Source organism: Pseudorasbora parva, chromosome 8 (assembly GCF_024679245.1).
Source record: "Pseudorasbora parva isolate DD20220531a chromosome 8, ASM2467924v1, whole genome shotgun sequence".
NCBI classification, from domain to species: Eukaryota; Metazoa; Chordata; class Actinopteri; order Cypriniformes; family Gobionidae; genus Pseudorasbora; species Pseudorasbora parva.
Window position 1 is genome coordinate 3,263,492 of NC_090179.1, and position 19,200 is coordinate 3,282,691.

General features: G+C 46.3%; 3 protein-coding genes across 3 annotated transcripts in view; 1 reads left to right on the forward strand and 2 right to left on the reverse strand.

Annotated features, from left to right (window-relative positions):
• Window positions 1–8,453, forward strand: part of si:ch1073-280e3.1 (complement factor B) — a 75,012-nt gene extending 66,559 nt beyond the window's left edge. The window contains exons 17-19 of the mRNA XM_067449941.1: window positions 1,742–1,874; window positions 1,952–2,001; window positions 8,139–8,453. Coding sequence (XP_067306042.1) covers window positions 1,742–1,874; window positions 1,952–2,001; window positions 8,139–8,297 — 342 coding nt within the window. The 3' untranslated portion in view covers window positions 8,298–8,453. The remainder of the gene's footprint in view (window positions 1–1,741; window positions 1,875–1,951; window positions 2,002–8,138) is intronic.
• A 3,434-nt stretch (window positions 8,454–11,887) lies between these two features.
• LOC137084033 (uncharacterized) lies at window positions 11,888–14,885 on the reverse strand. Its single transcript, XM_067449942.1, has 2 exons — window positions 12,681–14,885; window positions 11,888–12,218 (listed from the first exon to the last, which is right to left on the reverse strand). The coding sequence occupies exons 1-2, from the start codon at window positions 14,883–14,885 to the stop codon at window positions 12,129–12,131; spliced, it is 2,295 nt and encodes a 764-aa protein (XP_067306043.1). The 3' UTR covers window positions 11,888–12,128.
• LOC137084034 (uncharacterized) lies at window positions 14,492–17,098 on the reverse strand. Its single transcript, XM_067449943.1, has 2 exons — window positions 15,780–17,098; window positions 14,492–15,554 (listed from the first exon to the last, which is right to left on the reverse strand). The coding sequence occupies exons 1-2, from the start codon at window positions 15,825–15,827 to the stop codon at window positions 14,928–14,930; spliced, it is 675 nt and encodes a 224-aa protein (XP_067306044.1). The 5' UTR covers window positions 15,828–17,098; the 3' UTR covers window positions 14,492–14,927.
• Between the last annotated feature and the right edge of the window lie 2,102 nt (window positions 17,099–19,200).

Sequence of the window (19,200 nt, forward strand, 5' to 3'; positions counted from 1 at the left end):
GTGATTCTTAGTAAGTTGATTAATTTGTTTGTTAAAATTACATAATCCAAATGCATGGAACATTTATATGCAATACAAATACATGTTTAGACATTTTTTAAGTGCATAAACGTGTAAAGTGACTTACATTTTTAAGATTAACAAAAAATTGTAATTGTCAACAATATTTGCATGTCAAATTAACAAACTAGTTTTTACAGTATTTGCTCAAAAAACGTACAGGTTTTTAATACCAATATTTGTAGTTTTATCAAATACAATTTTATTATAATCACATGTTGTAAATATAACAAAATATTCTGTTTAATAGTTTACAAAATGTCACTGTGATTCAAACAAAAAATATATGCTTTTGGGTTTTCTATAATTTTCTTTTGGGATATTACATTGTTTTTCTGTAAATTTCACTGGCATAAGGTTAGATCTATTGCAGTTATTCACCGTAGATAGTAAGGAAACTTTGTGTTAACCAAATAACAGTTTTTAACTGTAGCATTTTTACAATCTTTGACCGTTAAAATCACGATCATTTTTTACAGTGTATATATATAATTAGTGGAATTATTTCAGCTGGTCGTTTTATGCCAGGGCCTAGAAAAAAAACTAAAAAACAGTCACATTTGTTTTTTGTGATAAGGGGAAGCTTTTTGCATTTATTTAAAATGGATCTGACCACTCTGCTCAATAATTTAGAAAGATATGAATCAACAACGCAAAACCTAAAGCAGCAAACTTTTCTTTCTTTGCACAGATTTTGTCACTGCCAAAACCATGGCTTTTGGCCACGGCTGTACATAGACCAACAATTAAAAATGGCACAGCTAGGAAGTAAGAACACATCCTGTGTGAATTCATAGTTTTCTGTCACGTGACTGTGGCGGTGCCCTTGGGGGAAAAACCGCCATAGAACTGCAGCACAAGCTGTTAATTTTCCAAAAATATGTCAACAATATGCAAGTTTTGGGCACTTGTGATCCATATACAGCACCTGTATTTGGATTTGTTGATCAGGGTTTAATTTTAAATTGAGTTGTGTTGCACCATGTAATTCTAAACACAGATTATTAACTATGTAGACCATAAGACTGAACAAGCAGACGGAGAGAGAACCGTATCCTCATTAGTGCAACCCACCTTTATGGTGCTTTAATGTACTGTAACAGTTATATTAAAAGATTAAATTCAGTTTACACCTTTTTGATGATACATACTATATAGGGTACAGGCGAGTAGATGAGCCAAGAATATGAACGCAATGCGTTGTCTTTATAATGGTTTTTGATGTAAAAAACAAAACAAAACAAAAAAACACATTTAACAAGAAACCTTGTGTTTGCACTAATATTCTGTGTTAATCTGCTTGCCTGTACAAAGTATGTAACAACAATAAGATGTATATTGAATTTGGTATTTTAATATCACTGTCTTACTACATTCCAACTTACTACAAACCTGGTAAAAATGACAGGCAGGCAATGGAGGAAAGCCTTGTTTTTCCCTCCAGGTGAGCATTCCTATAATGGTGTGACAGCACGTGAAAATTATGAATAGACATATTATCAAACTGGCAAAATAAATTTCTATGGACTGTAGGACAGTGATAGACTTATGTTCAATAAAATGGAAATAAAACAAACAATAAATAGCTTATGTTACAACTTGTGATCCATTTGATTAATTAATCAGTGCATCCTATAATTTAGTCGATTTATGTATATCATAATAAAACTTTTTTGAACAGAGAGGTGAATGCATACAGAAAGCCAGATCCACCCTCCCTGCGAACAGCAGCGTTTCTCTGTCAGAAGTGATCACAGACAGGTTCATGTGCACTGGAGGAACAGAGACAAACAGACATGAAATGACTTGCAAAGGTTTGGATGAAGAAATTAAATATTAATATTAATATATACACACTGAGATGACACATAATAAATGTAATTTTTTGCAGGGGATTCTGGAGGAGCTCTCTTTCTACGTAAGAGGATGCGATATTTTCAAGTAAGTGCTTTGTAGTTTATTTTCACATTTCTGTTGTCTTTATAGTACTTCTACATGTCTTGCTATCACTGGATAGGACAAATAATAAGACATTTCCACACTGTAAAATCCAACCGTTGTAACAATAACAAGTCTTTGGGGAATAATTAATTTAAATGGGACTCATTCATGAGTCTATAATGTGACTCGCTGGTTGTACATTAGTTATTAACTTTATAACGGGACTTTTAATCCTGTTATTATCAAAGTCGATTTCAGTCATCCAGATTTTCCTCTCGTCTTGCGAGTGGAAAATGAGATTACTTCATCGAGTATCAATCTTACAAACTCGAAGAAATATTAATCTGTTTGATCAGGACAAATAATATTTCATAAGTTTGTACTCACGGATTTATGTTTCTGCTTCGGAGCCAAATTCAAACTTGCCTACTTTAGCGATCTTTCTCTTCAAGACGAGTATCTCCCCAGAGTGTTGGTGTGACGGCGCATTCCAGCGGGTTCTGCATTCCTGTCAATCTGTGCAGTGGTCTGTGTGTTCTCCCTGGGTGTCTCAGCACTCTGCTTGAGTAAAAACTCCTCACAAAAAGAGCTGCACGTGGCACGTCTTTATAAAGATGTCTTGCCCGTGCTCCGTTCCTGGGTGTGGTCGGCTTGGTATACTTGGGCTTAGTGCATGCTGAGCGGGCGTTCATGGATGCATCATGTTCACACTGTGGGAATATGACCATCGCAGTGTTGAGATCGAGACTCGATGAACTCCGTGCTGGAGGGAGAGCCCCCTCTACCACACCCCAATCTGATGTCTCCGCGAGAGGCAGCACTTTGGCTGGTGGTCAGGGTGATCAGAACTAACGTTGTGGAGCAACCTGCCGCACGTGCCTCGGGCCGCACCCCCCTCCGCAACACTGCCCGTGGTGCTTCCGGATGAAGGCGCTGGTGTTTCCCGGCCTGGGCCCAGTTTCTCATTCGGGGCACCGGCGGACGACGCCATGTCGATCGCCGCATCCCAAGGCGGGCTTGATTCCTCTGGAAGTGAGGATTCGGCTGTGTTGCCTCCCTCAGGAGTGCCAGCATTGCCTGAGTCTGATCCAGAGCTAACGGCCATGCTAGCCCGGGCATCCGAGAGCATCGGGCTCAAGTGGAATCCTCCGCCGTGTCCCGAGCGCTCAAGGCTCGATGATTGGTATCTGGGGTCAGCCCGCGCCGAACGCGCCCGCCAGCCTCCAGTGCCTTTATTTCCCTAGGTGCATGAAGAGGTGTCGAAGTCGTGGAAGGCTCCATTGTCTTATCATGACCGCTCGGCAGCCACTTCCGCCTTCACTGCGCTCGATGGGGGCGTGGCTAAAGGGTACACTGGGGTTCCCTCCGTGGAGCGTTCTGTTGCGATGCAACTGTGTCCACAGAGCACCAGCACGTGGTGTGGCGACCCAAAGCACCCCTCCAAAGCCTGTAGGTTCTCATCCACTCTTGTGGGTAAGGCCTATAGAGCTGTGGGGCAGGCCGCGTCTGCTTTGTATTCCATGGCAATTCTTCAAGTCCATCAGGCGAAGGTGCTCAGAGATATGCACGAGCGCAGTGCTGACCCTGCACTTATGCAGGAGCTGCGGGTGGCCACCAACCTCGCCCAACGGGCGGCGAAGGTGACCGCTCGGGCTGTTGGTCAGGTGATGTCCACATGTGTGATCCAGGAGCACCACCTATGGCTCAACCTGGCCGAGATGCGTGAGGCTGACAGGGCACGGTTTCTGAATGCCCCCATCTCCCAGGCTGGGCTATTCGGCGGGCGGTCAAGGAAACAGTTCTCGGCCGCTCAGAGACAGACTGAGGCGATCAAGCAAATCCTGCCCCGGCGGCCAGCTCCTTCACCCAGGCCGAAGTGCGGAGGTGCCCTCAGGAACGGCGGCACAGCCTGTCTCAGCCCCGAAGCCGGCAAAAAGGCAGGCTAAGCGGCGGTCCTGAGACTGGCCGCTCGGAGGCGAACTCGGTTCTCTCCAAGGAGACGGTGACAGGACCGCTCCTTCCCCCGGAGGAGGGCCGGGGGAGAATCTTTTGTTCCAAAACACCCAACCCGCTGCTGGCCCCCAAAAAGGGGCCGGCGGCACCCTTTTGTTGGTTAAAGATAGAACCGAATCACTCACCTCCGAGCCCCAAGAGGGTGCGACTGGCAGTGTGTCCCGCCTCAGTGCCTCACCACTCTCTGCCCCCTCTGTCGTCAGCCACCTCCCAGTCGAGACCCCCGCGGGACGCTCCGCCTCCCCTGGTCTCCACTGGCGCGACACAGAACTCAACCCGCCCACATATCCGAGCCACTTCCATAGTAACGCGGCACATTCCGGGTCCAAGTGACCTCGACCTGCCACCAAACCTTCACCCCGTGGAGGAACCTCCAGTTTTGTACGAGTGGGAATTCCCTTAGCACGAGTTCCCAGGCATGTTGTGGTACCCACGGATGCCTCTGCCACGGGAAAGAGCCTGGAAAGAGCCCCAGCGTGTGTGGCATATCAATTGCCTCGAGTTGCTGGCCGTACGTCTTGCTCTGCACCGCTTTCGAGCCCTGCTCAAGGACAGGCACGTACTGGTCCGGTCAGACAACACGGCGACAGTAGCGTACATCAACTGCCAAGGTGGTCTACGCTCCCGCCGCATGTCGCAACTCGCCCGCCACCTCTTGTTATGGAGTCAGAAGCATCTGAGGTCGCTTCGTGCCATCTATGTCCCTGGGGAACTGAACCATGGCGCTGACGAGCTGTCGCAGTTTCAGCCTCTACCGGGGGAGTGGCGGCTCCATCCCCAAGCGGTTCAGCTGATATGGGACCAGTTTGGCGACGCACAGATAGATCTGTTTGCCTCCCACGACTCCTCCCATTGCCGCTGGTACTATTCCCTAATCGAGGGGACCCTCGGCACGGATGCACTAGCGCACAGCTGGCCGCAGGGCCTACGCAAGTATGCGTTTCCCCCAGTGAGCCTTCTCGCACAGCTCCTGTGCAAGATCAGGGTGCACAAGGAGCAGGTCCTCATGGTCGCCCCGTATTGGCCTGGACGGACCTGGTTCTCCGAACTCATACTCCTTGTGACAGCACCTCCCTGGCCTATTCCTCTGAGGAAGGACCTTCTTTCTCAGAGAGGGGGCACCGTATGGCACCCCCATCCCGACCTCTGGAACCTCCACGTGGCTCCTGGACATAACTTCAGCAAGGGCCTCGTCCACAAGACGGGCCTACGCTTCGAAGTGGAACCTCTTCATCACCTGGTGTGCTTCTCGAGGAGAAGATCCCACCAAATGCCCGATCGGCTCCGTGCTCTCCTTCCTCCAGGAAGGGTTGGAGAGAAGGCTGTCTCCCTCCACCCTCAAGGTCTACGTGGCGGCAATAGCTGCTCACCATGACCTGCTAGAAGCAAGAACAGTGGGACAGCACGACCTGGTCCGCAGGTTCCTCAGTGGGGCAAGAAGGTTAAATCCACCTCGCCCCTTACAGGTACCCTCTTGGGACCTCGCAGTGGTCCTAACTGCCCTGCGTATGGCTCCCTTCGAGCCTCTGCAGACAGCGGAGCTTAAGTTCCTGTCGATGAAGACAGTGCTCCTTGTTGCTCTGGCGTCAATCAAGAGGGTAGGGGACCTGCAGGCATTCTCGGTTGACGAAGCGTGCCTGGAATTCGGATATGTACCCAAGGTTACTACCACTCCCTTCAGGGACCAGGTGGTGAACCTGCAACCGCTGCCCTTGGAGGAGGCAGACCCAGCCTCGGCACTGCTCTGTCCAGTACGCTCTGTCCCTTCGCGCTTACGTAGACAGGACGCGGTGCTTTAGGACCTCAGACCAGCTCTTTGTCTGTTATGGAGGGAAGCAGAAAGGGAAGGCTCTCTCCAAGCAGAGGCTGTCCCACTGGATAGTGGACGCCATTGGCCTGGCTTACCAGGTTCAGGGCTTGCCATGCCCCCTTGGGGTCAAAGCACACTCCACTAGGAGCGTAGCTGCCTCTTGGGTCAAAGCACACTCCACTAGGAGCGTAGCTGCCTCTTGGGTGTCAGCACGTGGCGCCTCGCTGACAGACTTTTGTAGAGCTGCAGGCTGGGCACCACCGAACACATTCGCCAGGTTTTATAATCTGCGGGTGGAGCCTGTGTCCTCTCGTTTACTCACTCCATATGGCCAGTAACTGGACACACGCTGGTGTCTTCGCTTGCTGCGCAATTCCCCTCCTAAATGGACCGGATACATGCGCTTATATTCGCTCAGGTGAGCCTCTTCGAAGGCCCTGAGTTCCTCCAGCACTGTTGATGCTGGCACCAGAGTGCATGCCCGAATGGTCCCAGCCCTCGTGCAAGGCTAGGTGCCCCGTGTGCACGGTTCCCCCGCAGGCCAACCATCACATGTGTATTCTCCACGGTAAGTCTCCTTGAGCATGTGTCTTCCCTTGGCAAGACCCTTGCCACCCCTGGGGTTGAAAAACTTGTACATGGTTGTACAGTATGTATTCAGTAGTGCGCTGATTTTTGCAGTACAATTAAATACTTGAATTAAGCTATATTCTGACAGTAATTGTTTCTCGTAGGGTTGTATGGTATTTTCATAATTTACAGGGGCTAGTCAGTGATTTTATTGCCGTTTGCCACTTTTTGACCACCGTATCGTTGCGCTTCACTGTCATTTGGATGCATTTTAAAGAGCCTACACTTTTATTACTGAAATTATGGAAAGTATTTACAAGAATAATTTTTCATCACTGCTCACAAGAGAAATAGAAGAAAAAGATGTAAACATTTGAAATGAGCCATTATTACGGCAGTAATTAACGTTATATATGTTCAATTTGCAGCATTGTATTAAAGGTGCACTATGTAGTATTTTTGCAGTAAAATATCCAAAAACCACTAGGCCAGTGTTATATATTTTGTTCAGTTGATTACTTACAATATCCCAAATGTTTCCAACTATTTGTAAATTGTGAGAAAATTGCTATTTTAACTAAGGACCGGGACGTTTCAGCATAGCGTTTGAGCGATTCACCTGTCAATCGCGTCATATCTGCGTTACCCTCGGTTTTATTCTGCAGAAGCGCTTTTCTCTTAGCAGTGGGAACATGTCAAAGCAGTGCCAAGGGAACTCACAGAGTAACGTCATAACATAATTCATAATTTTAAACACATTTAAATGTATCTAATAAGATAAACAGAGCTGCTTTACCTTATAACCCCGTCCCGCCATAATAAAAATCCCGGTACTAGCGAGCCGTGTGTTTGTATAACAATTGCTCCAGCGGCCGTGCTCAGCTCCACAACACTCTGTCCTGCTCTGCTTTACACTACTGTAACGTTAATAACCGCATCCAGTAACGTATCCAGTAACCGCATCCACTACAGTAACGGTAATAACCGCATAATGTATTTTGTCAACGTGATTTCTGCCAGAGTCCTATTTTCCACCGGCTGTGAGGTGAAGACCACATGTCCCAAGATACTGCGCTCACACTTGGCGTCATCAAACTACACCTTTGTTTAGAATAGGCGCCCTCCAGTGGACGGAAAGTTGCATATTGCACCTTTAACTTTATTTCCGCTCATTTCCACATTTTTAAAATGACATTTTGAAACAGGAGATTTAAATAATGAATAACTTCCTATTATTAAATTAAATATGATTGTATTCGTATTATTCCAAGCATATGACATTTTGACAGCAGACAATTATTCGTCTGACCACATGAGCAGTGTTCCCAGGTGCAGATCACAAAACTCGCTCCTCCACGGTGAATAAATTACCACCTAAATGTACAAGTTGTAACACTGAGGTGGAATGCAAATGTAATTTAGGTTTATTAGGTTTTCCAAATTTTGCAAAAATGTTGATGGAGTGGTGGTGGACACCAGCTATTATCATATTTCTTTTAAAACAACGGCAAAAGTCGTCAGAAAACATTGCAACATCTTCCTCGAAATCACAAACAGAGAATTGCCGTCTCAGATGTTTCTCCGTCGCTCTGCATATGTCATCGACCGTTGGTGACGACCCTTTTAAAATTAATTTGTCTATGAAGCTTTGCCAGACCATAACTCAGTTACTACTGAGAATGGTCTTGTTTTAACCAGGCTAACAAACTTCTCAAGTCATTTGACTTCTACTACTCTCCCACAGGTGGCAGTCATTAGCTGGGGCACTAAGCAGACGTGTGACCAAAGAACGTCTGTCAGAGATAACCGGCCTCTAGATGCCCGGGACTTCCACATCAGTGTGTTCTCTGTGATGCCCTGGCTCAAGCAGCACCTTAACCCGGAGCTGGACTTTCATCCTTAGCACAGAGGAGCCAAATGAACCACAGGAATGCATGAGAAATATGCAGATTTGACAGATTACTGAATGTTTTCAGAGTGCATGGTCTAATTTCAGACATGCTTTTGTCAAAGAATCCTATCAGTTCAAGATAATAAATAAAAACAGAGTATTATCTCATTTATTTACTGAACTTTACTCTTTAATAGATTTTTACTCAAAATGGATAAATGTTAAGATTAACATGCAATGAAATGAGGTCATGTGACAGTTATGTAGCATAACTAAAACAGACAAAAGGGAGGATAACAAACAAACAGGGTCACAATGGCATCCAACACAATTAATGGGTAATGTATATGCTATAGGAATTATTATATATTACAAAAAAGCAAATCCGCCATGGTGCAAGCACAACTGGTTTTTAAAGGGAATGAAAGATGAGACGCTGATTGATTTATTGCACCTTAAGCCTAAAACATGGCTCATTAAGAGATGAGGTACAGCTCTTTTAGACCATGCGCCGGGCATGCAGACAATTTTTTTACCATTGTTAAACTAGCAACATGCCCTAAGTGCACCTGCACCATGAGCTTCGGACCATGAGCTAAGATCGTAAAAATAGGGCCCTTAAGCTACATTATGCAAAATGCCATAAAAGCTGTTTCTTTAAGTGTTTTATCTTTTGTAACGAAAAATAAAAATATTAAAAATAAAAATACAAAATACTGTGAGAGAAAATTTATTTAGATACAAATACAGTATTTTGTATTTTGAAAATTCACAAAATACACTTGAAATTGGCCATCCAGTGAAGTTCACCTGACCACTAAGAACGTGCTCCATACTGCGCCTGGGTGATTTAAGCAATTTTGAGCGTGGCATAGTTGTTGGTGCCAGACAGGCCGGTCTGAGTATTTCACAATCTTCTCAGTTACTGGGTTTTTCAGTTTCAACCATTTCTAGGGTTTACAAAGAATGGTGTGAAAAGGGAAAAACATCCAGTATGCGGTAGTCCTGTGGGCATTTTCGCCCACAGGGCTGTCGCATACTGGATGTTTTTCCCTTTTCACACCATTCTTTCAATGCCTTTGTAGAGGATCGTGTGTGGGGTAAGGAAGAGGACACAGGGGTTGGCTGGACTACTGACGTTTTATTGGTAAACTCAAGGTAACTTTCTCTTTGCACCACAGTGCACGCTCAACTCAAAGCATTCGCCGTAATCACTTCCGTGTTGTGATCATCCGGGAACTCTGGGGGACACGTCAGTAGTCCTTCTCTCTCTCTCTCACTGGCTTCCGTCTCTCCATGGCTCTTATACTCTCCCCGCGCCAATTACTGGAATGAGAGACAGGTGTTGGTAGTTTGTGTCCAACCCACTCACTTACTGCTTGTCTCCCGCCTCTCTCTCCCGCTGCAGACCTCACTGAACCACTCTGCCACATACCCCCACCGCCCGTCTCAGGCCGGGGAGCCATCCGGCCTGCAGCCCCCCCATTCCTGGAGAGGAAGTCGGCCACCGCCATCTGAACACCCGGCCTGTGGATCACCTTGAACTTAAATGGCTGAAGAGCTAGATACCAACGGGTGATCATGCGGTGGAGCCACTGCAGCGGGGCATGGTCCGAAAAGAGGGTGAACTCCCGTCCCAGGAGATAATAGCGAAGGGTGAGAACGGCCCACCTGATCGCCAGGCACTCTTTCTCAATGGTGCTGTACTTAGCCTCTCTCTTTGAGAGCTTGCGGCTAATGTACAGCATAGCCCCCCCCCCCCCATCTCCTGGGACAGGACAGCGCCCAACCCCCTGTTCGACGCGTCAGTCTGCAACAGAAAAGGGAGAGTGTAACGACAATGACTATGAGTTTAATATCTCGGGGAATAACTAACTCATAAGGGATTTAATATTCAATATTCATGAATTTATGAATATAATTTGCCAGTTGTTCATTACGTATTAAGATTTTCCGATAGGGAAAAATGTTTAATTAAATACAAGTAACCCTTTACGGACTTGCTTGAAATTATCCTACTAAGTTTGTCCACCAAATTAGTTATAGACTTTTCAAATCAATTCTCAATAAGGGATTACTGCTTTACGAGCGCATAAGAAACATTAACTTTACTGATCAGGACAAGTTCAATATTTCAAATGGTCATACAGTTTACTTTACTAAAATAGTAGCATGAGCAGTTAGGTAACGTTAGATCGTAAGTTTCATTGACTTTGTGTATGTGGGAGAACAACAGACTCAACTCATTAAATGTCTTTTGGAGGTTTAATAAACACAGACTAAAAATAACACTACGATTCACACAGAAAGTACACACTAAATATGCATCAAGAGAGTAGAAATATAGATATTAACGAAAGAATATATAAAAGAGAATAATGAATAGACTAAAATTAGAGAGAGATAAAAGAGAGAGAGAGAGAGAGAGAGAGAGAGAGAGATGGGACAAAGAATTAGGGGTAAGAAGCAGCTTTCCTTCAGTTCATCAAATACAACCTTCACGGAGTTAACTTGTCCCAACGGGAAAATAACACACCCTCTTTACAGCAGTTTGAATTTGGAAAAATAAGAATACTTGCTTTCGTTTTGGCTTCTCGCGTGTGTGCGTGTGTTCCTGCGTGTCCGGTGGTTCTTTCCGAGGTCGGGAGGGAAGCAGCTTTTTCTCTAGCGGTGCTTCGTGTTCTCCTCCTGAAGAAGGCCCGTGGGGCTAGTAAGTTGATGAAGCGAGGAGCAAAGGGTTGTTGAAGATTGGATTGTAGAAGAGAAGATTTTTGGAAGAGCCGAGGCCTGTTGGCCCCATAGTGTGGTGGGCCTCGGTTTCTGGTCCCACACAGCACATGGCTCTGTGTCTGGAGCCCCTCCCTGCTTGGGGGGACGTGTTGGTTCAGCCAGGGAGAGAAGACAAGAGCATTTCGGAAGAGGAAGAGACTTTCAGAAGAAGAGAGAGCAGGAGGGCATCCGAGCGCCTCCTTTTATGGTCTGGGCGTAGTCCCACCCTCCAGGGTTAGACTTAACCAATGAGATTGTTGGGATTTCCAGGCGGGAAATTCCTCAGCAGATTTTATGGCTCTTTGTTCCAAAACTTGAATCAGTGGGTCTCTGACCATTCATATTCTAATTAATGCAACAAACACACAAAGCATTTTCTGAATAAGTGATATACATGGAAGTGTAAGTCGTGAAGTGAGCATTAATTTGATAGGAGACATGACATATATGAGGTTATCTGAACTAGTAATTTGTTAAGACAAAGATAAAAAGATGCAAAATACCATACAGAAGAAACATTTTACAAGACAGTTATGTGTTTACATACAATGTCCTGGGGTGCATGTTCATTTATAGATGGTTGTCTATAATTTGAGGCAAAAGCGGGTGTGTTACAAGCCTCGTGTCTTAAAGTCTTTGTGTCTAAGACACTTTTCTGTGGCCAAATTCTTTTGGGCCATAAAACATCTTATCAGATGGTTTCCAGGGTAACGGAGAATCTTTCTCTGTTGTGTTGGGGGAAGGTCTGTTACTGAGCACAAAGCATTCAAAACATATTTGTTAAATGTAACTGGCGATTGTGTGTTTGATTCGCCTGAGTCGCTACAAGAGAAAAGTCAGGAGAGTGTAATAGCGGCCCGCCACATAGAGCAGCCTTTACCTGAGTGAAGGCCTGCTGACACAGCTCCGTCCATATGACCGTATCAGGCACCTCCTTTTAAGTAATGTCAATCAGAGGGCTGGTGAGATCCGAATAATTGGGAATAAACCGTCTGTAATATCCCGCCAGCCCCAAGAACTGCCTTACCTCTTTTGGTCTTGGGGCGCGGGCAGGTCGCAATCGCAGCAGTCTTATCAATTTGGGGACGCACCTGTCCATGCCCCAAGTGGAAGCCCAGATACCTCACTTTCACACGCCCAATCGCACACTTCTTTGGATTGGCCGTGAGCCCCGCTCTCCTCAGCGATCTCAGGATGGCCCTCAAATGCTGCATATGCCGCTGCCAATCATGACTAAAAATAATAATATCATCTAGATAGGCAGCCGCATATGCCGCATGGGGCCGGAGAATCCGGTCCATGAGATGCTGAAAAGTCGCGGGTGCCCTGAACAATCCAAAAGGAAGGGTGACAAATTGGTGTAAACCGAATGGCGTCGTGAAAGCCGTCTTTTCTTTGGACAATGGAGACAAGGGCATAGCCCTTTGTTAAGTCCAATGTCGAATAAAAGCGAGCCGTGCCTAGCCGATCTAACAGCTCGTCCACCCGTGGCATTGGATACGCGTCGAATTTTGACACAGCATTCACCTTGCGATAATCTACGCAGAACCGGACGGAGCCGTCGGTTTTCGGAACTAAAACTATCGGGCTGGCCCAGTCACTGTTAGATTCCTCGATTACTCCCATGTCTAACATTGCGCTCAATTCGTCCTGAACCACCTTTTTCTTATGTTCAGGTAAGCGATACGGCCGGCTGCGAACTACCACGCCCGGTTCGGTCTCAATGTGGTGCTGAATGAGGTTTGTACGGCCCGGTAGAGGCGAGAACACGTCGGTGAACTCCGCCTGTAACGTTGTTAAATCAGTGAGTTGGGACGGTGAGAGGTGATCTCCCCCTGGGGCCAGAGCGAAAGATTGTCGTTTGATGTTCGCCTCTGGGCCGAGATCCTCCTCTCCCCCGACCACCGACACCAACATCACTGATTCGGCCTCATTCCATTTTTTGAGGAGATTGAGGTGATATACCTGACGCGCCCCTCCCCTATCGGACCGTATAACCTCATAATCAAGATCCCCGACTTGTCGTGCGACCTCAAACGGCCCCTGCCACTTAGCCATTAATTTAGAGCTAGACGTTGGGAGTAATACGAGTACTTTCTCTCCCGGTGAAAATTTGCGTAGTCTCGTTCCCCTGTTATACAGCCGGCTCTGGCGGTCCTGGGCTTGTAACAAATTCTCCCTTGATAGCCTTTCCAAAGTGTGGAGTTTTGTTCTCAAGTCCAGCACGTATTGAATTTCGTTTTTGCCTTGAGAAGGCCCCTCCTCCCGAGCCTCTCGCAGGACATCCAGTACCCCTCGGGGCTGGCGTCCATAGAGGAGCTCAAAGGGAGAAAACCCCGTGGAGGCTTGTGGGACCTCCCGCACAGCGAAGGGTTCTAAGAGGGGTTCTAACCACTTGTCCCAATCTTTGGCGTCATTCTGTACGAACTTTCGGATCATGGATTTAAGCGTGCGATTAAACCGTTCGACCAGTCCGTCTGTTTGTGGGTGATAGACGCTAGTTCGAATCGATCTAACGCCCAATAACCCGTACAGCTCGCGTAACGTACGTGACATAAAAGCCGTGCCTTGATCGGTGAGGATTTCCTTCAGAACCCCCACCCAGGAGATAAGACGAAACAGCGCGTCCGCAACACTTTTCGAAGAAATGTTGCGGAGGGCTACTGCCTCCGGATACCGCGTTGCATAATCCACTATGACTAGTGCAAAGCAGTGTACCCGTGCGGATCGCTCTAATGGCCCGATGAAGTCCATCGCAATTCTCTCGAAGGGGACCTGCATTAATGGAAGGGGGCGCAAAGGCGCTTTTGGGGCGGCCAGTGGATTCACCAACTGACATTCCGGACACGCCGCGCACCACCTGCGCACGTTGTCATGAATGCCTGGCCAGAAAAATCGGGTCATGAGGCGATTCAGTGTAGCCGCCTGTCCCAAATGTCCCGCCATATGATTCGTATGAGTCGCTTGGAAAAGCATTTCCCTGCGGCTCTTTGGAACTAACAACTGGGTTGTATCTATTTTTGTCCGAGCGTCTTGGGTCACTCGATGCAACCGATCTTTTATAATGGCAAAGTACGGATAGAAGAGAGGAAGAGCAGGTCGGAGAGACTGGCCATTGATGGCACGGACCTGCTGACACGCGTGTTTTAATGTCTCATCCTGGGACTGCTCCAGAGGAAAGTCATCCCGGTCCAAGAGAATACTGGGACTAACCGCCACCTCAACTCTATGCTTTTCCCCCCGGAATTGAATAGAGATTGGGACCACCGGATATTCCACCACATCCCCGTGCACACACCGCACCTTAACCATGCGGCTTGTATCCAATGCCCCCAATTGAATCAGGTTTTGATGGATGGAGGTTTGGTTACAACCTGAATCCACCAAGGCCTGGTAAGTACCCCCCTCGATACTCATAGGTATTTGGTACTCACCCGCGTGACCGGGGGTGACCTGGGGAACGTCTGGGACCCGGACCATCATCCCCACCTCCATCACTGGGCACCGGTCAACAAAATGGTCCGGGTCGCCGCAACACCAACAGGCCAGCCCAGACCTACCCGCCGCTCCGGTGGCGGGGAGTGGGCTGGAGACTTGGCGCGGAGAGAGCGTAGAAATGGAAACACTGTCTCCTCCGCCTGCCGTAGGCCCCTCCCCCCTGGGCGGAGCCATCGAGGACCCGAAGTAGCCTTGGCCCCGGCTCCGGGGGAGGGCCCGTGGAGGTATTGGTGGTCTCGACCTAGACAGAGGGACAGGGCGAGAGAGAGAAGGGGAGGGAAGAGAGAGAGAATTAGTGGTGGTATTTTCGCCGACCCCTGGGCACGCCACCATGTGGTCCTCCGCCAGATTGATGGCCGAGTCCAGCGACGTGGGTCAGTGGCACTGGACCCATTCGGCCGTCTTCTTTGGCAGCCAAGCGATGAACTGTTCCAGTACCACCAGATCGATCACTTTGTCCACATCGCTTCCCTTGGCCAGGAGCCATTTGCGGCAGGAGTCCCGGAGCTGTTGGGCCAATGCGAAGGGCCGGCCTGCATCGCCCCAGTCCAGAGACCGAAAGTGCTGGCGGTGTTGTTCGGGCGACTGACCGACCCGCTGGATAATGGCCCACTTCAGATCGTTGAAGACAAGGAGATTCACGACCGGAAGTTGGTGGGCAGCCACCTGGGCTTCTCCAGACAGTAACGGAATTAGGCGCATCGGCCATTGCTCGCGGGGCCACCCGCAGGCCTCCGTGGATTTCTGGAACAGTTCCAGGAAGACCTCCGGGTCATCTTGCGGTCCCATCTTGTGCAGGGGGACAGTCAAAGGGACGGTTGACTGCCCGGTGGCTCCGGCGCGAACCTCCGTCCAGCTCCGGAACCTCTCGCGGTCCTCCTGCTGGGCCTGGACAATCGCCTGGAAGCGGCGCTCTTGATCCATGCGCAGGTCCAGCAGGGCTTGATGGTGTTCACGGTGCAGGACCGCGAGGGACGTGATGATGTCCGCAAATGGCGTGGAGGACGGTGTTGTCTGCATGGCGGCGGCGTGGGTCCTTCTTCCTCCCGGGTTTCGGCACCAGTGTAGAGGATCGTGTGTGGGGTAAGGAAGAGGACACGGGTCGGCTGGACTACTGACGTTTTATTGGTAAACTCAAGGTAACTTTCTCTTTGCACCACAGTGCACGCTCAACTCAAAACATTTGTCATAATCACTTCCGTGTTGTGATCATCCGGGAACTCTGGGGGACACGTCAGTAGTCCTTCTCTCTCTCACTGGCTTCCATCTCTCCATGGCTCTTATACTCTCCCCGCGCCAATTACTGGAATGAGAGACAGGTGTTGGTAGTTTGTGTCCAACCACTCACTTACCGCTCGTCTCCCGCCTCTCTCTCCCGCTGCAGACCTCGCTGAACCACGCCCCCTCTGCCACAGCCTTGTTGATACCAGAGGTCAGAGGAGAATAGGCCGACTAATTCAAGCTGATAGAAGAGCAACTTTAACTTAAATAACCACTTGTTAGAACAGAGGTATGCAGCGAAGCATTTGTAAAGCCAGAACACGCACAACCTTGAGGCGGATGGGCTACAACAGCAGAAGACCCCATCGGGTACCACTCATCTCCACTACAAATAGGAAAAAGAGGCTACAATTTGCACAAGCTCACCGAAATTGGACAGTTGAAGACTGGAAAAATGTTGCCTGGTCTGACGAGTCTTGATTTCTTTCTTGATTTAGATGGTAGAGTCAGAATTTTGCATAAACAGAATGAAAACAGGGATCCATCATGCCTTGTTACCACTGTGCAGGCTGGTGGTGGTGGTGTAATGTTGTGGGGGATGTTTTCTTGGCACACGTTAGGCCCCTTAGTGCCAGTTGGGCATCGTTTAAATGCCACGGCCTACCTGAGCTTTGTTTTTGACCATGTCCATCCCTTTATGACCACCATGTACCCATCCTCTGATGACTACTTCCAGCTCGAATAATTTCAAATTGGTTTCATGAACATGACAATGAGCTCAACGTAATGGCCCCCACAGTCACCAGATCTCAACCCAATAGAGCATCTTTGGGATGTGGTGGAACGGGAGCTTTGTGCCCTGGATGTGCATCCCACAAAGCTATGTCAACTGCAAGATGCTATCTTGTGATTGTACTCATCATTCTTCTTCCTCCAAACACATTTAGTGGAATTATGACCAAAACGTTTTTGGTCATAATTCTCCCATGACTCCTCTGGATCATCGAAATGGTCATTGGCAAACTTAAGACGGACCTGCACATATGCTGTGTGCCAACCCTGTAGGTTGGCTGTGTGCGTTTCTCTCTCCCCCTCTCTTCCTCTCTCTCTTTCGCTCCATTTGTTAGGTTGTGTACAATTCCTGTATATTGTACGGTACATTTTTTAACAGTGCACACATTATTTGTGGAGGTGCACAATTATGTCTCTAGTGTCTTTGGACAGCTTTGGTCTTGGCCATGTTAGTAGTTGGATTTTTACTGATTGTATGGGGTGGAGAGGTGTCTTTATGCAGCTAAAGACCACAAACAGCACTCAAAAAAATTACTTTTGTGTTAACATGAATAATTTTTTTGAATATATGTAAGCTCCTTGTGTTGTGACAACACAACTGAAAGAGAAAGAATCTATGTGAAATGGTAATGTCCAACTTAATCAATGGAATTGCTTCCCTGTAACTTTAACTGGTTAAGTTTAGTGAACATGCTTTAGTTTCTTTAAAGCTGGCTAAATATGTTTCACTCAACCAAAACAAGGACATTTTTCTCAAATAACTAATTTCAATTATGGACAGTGGTTCCATCCAATTAGTTATTGTTACTTTAACTCAGTGGTTTCTATTTAAAGTTAAGCCATTCAAAGCAGCATTTTGCTTGTGTGTGATTGTCTTGTAGAGTCATAAAAAGTCAAGATATGTAACAGATTATCAAACTGTATTTGTTAAACAGTTGCAATACAACAGTGTTTTAAACAGCTCAGTGTGCAAATGCATTAACATTAGCTAAATCATTTTTTACAACATCATACTTTTAAGAGCCAAGAGTCATTCTTCTTCAAACTCACTGAAAGTAAAAAAAAAAAAAAATACAATAAAAAAAGGGCCGTTCATCTTCAGACACAGATGAAGATATTAGTGTTGAAATCCAATGGCTAAGAAAGGCCTTCATTGACACCAATGTCATTTCCTCTCTCAAGACCCATAAAAGGCAATAAAGACGTCGTTACAAAGCCCTTCTCACTACAGCGGCTCTACAATCGTTTTATGAAGCCAAGAGAATAGTGTTTGGGCGCAAAAACAACTTAATAACAACTTATATATTGATGGGCCAATATCAAAAAGTTTTGAACTGTTATGAATCAGCGTATTGATTCATGATTCAGATTGCGTGTCAAACTGCTAAAATCACGTGACATTGGTGATCCGAACCATAAATCGTTTCACTAATTCATAACGGTTTAAAGCTTTGTTTTGAAATTAGCCCATCACAATATCATGACAGTAGATATGCAGATAACGACTCGAGAAAAAGGGCGACTCAAGAGAAAAACTTGCAGAACAATCAGAGTTTGCTAAAGTAGATGGAGAAGATGAAATAAGTGCGTCACAGGATGATAATGACAGAGCTGGTGAGTTGCACATGGTTCCACTTTGAGATGAGTCCACATGTGGTATGGGTGGGTTCATTGGATTCTGTCAAAAATACCACTTTTAGGGTACTTTTATCTTGAATTTCTGATGTGGACATGAGATTCATAAACTCATTGTCAAATTTTATATTTAGTCAGAGAGCGTATGCAAGTGTATGCACACTATACTGTTCATGTCCAGAAAGGGAATAGAAACATCATCAAAGTAGTGCATATGAGACATCAGTGGGTTAATTAGAATCTTTTGAAGCATAAAAATAACAAAAACTACGACTTTATTCAGCATTGTCTTCTCTTCCGGGTTTGTTTTCAATCCTCAAATAAAGATTAGAGCGGTTATGAATCAGTGTATTGATTCATGATTCGGCTCGCGAGTAAAACTGCTGAAATCATAGCTATCAAAATCCAGTGTTCGGCATTTTGCGTACGTGAGTTTTTGTTGTAGATGTCTAAAAAAAAAAAAAAAAAATTGTGTACTGTTCTAATTAATTGAGATTTCTTACAGCTATTACAGGTTGTTGGCCTTGTCTGTTTCGTTGCTTCTATTACTCTCACCTTTTTTGTAAGTCGCTTTGGATAAAAGCGTCTGCTAAATGATTAAATGTAAATGTAAATGTCAATCACGTGACATTGGTGATCCGAATCATGAATCAATACGCTGATTCATAAATGTTTGAATATCTTTGGTCTTATGGGTGTCCAACGACATTAGGGTAAGTAATTAATGACAATTTTAATTTTGGGGTTAACTAACCCTTTAAAGATTAATCCTTATGAAACATACAAATGTTATTCAATCAAGAGCAGTGACTAATGTCCTCGTCTTTTGTTGTTTGACATTAAACAGACAGTAGTAAAGGTTACTGTCCCTTTAAGACCTAATGCACAGATATGCGTTGTCTTTCTCGACTGTATAAAGTTCAGTTAAAGGGGGGGTGAAACACTCAGTTTCAGTCAATCTCATGTCAATCTTGAGTACCTATAGAGTAGTATTGCATCC

What these genes read in the sequence shown, in the direction of transcription:
- LOC137084033 (XM_067449942.1), bottom strand. Translation starts at nt 14,885, where the DNA reads ATGGTGGCGTGCCCAGGGGTCGGCGAAAATACCACCACTAATTCTCTC. An exon ending in AATTGAGCGCAATGTTAGAC is followed by an intron (nt 12,219 to 12,680) that starts ATGGGAGTAATC and finishes AGCGGGGCTCAC; the next exon opens with GGCCAATCCAAAGAAGTGTG.
- LOC137084034 (XM_067449943.1), bottom strand. Translation starts at nt 15,827, where the DNA reads ATGGAGAGATGGAAGCCAGTGAGAGAGAGAAGGACTACTGACGTGTCC. An exon ending in GAAGGACTACTGACGTGTCC is followed by an intron (nt 15,555 to 15,779) that starts CCCAGAGTTCCC and finishes ACAACACCGTCC; the next exon opens with TCCACGCCATTTGCGGACAT.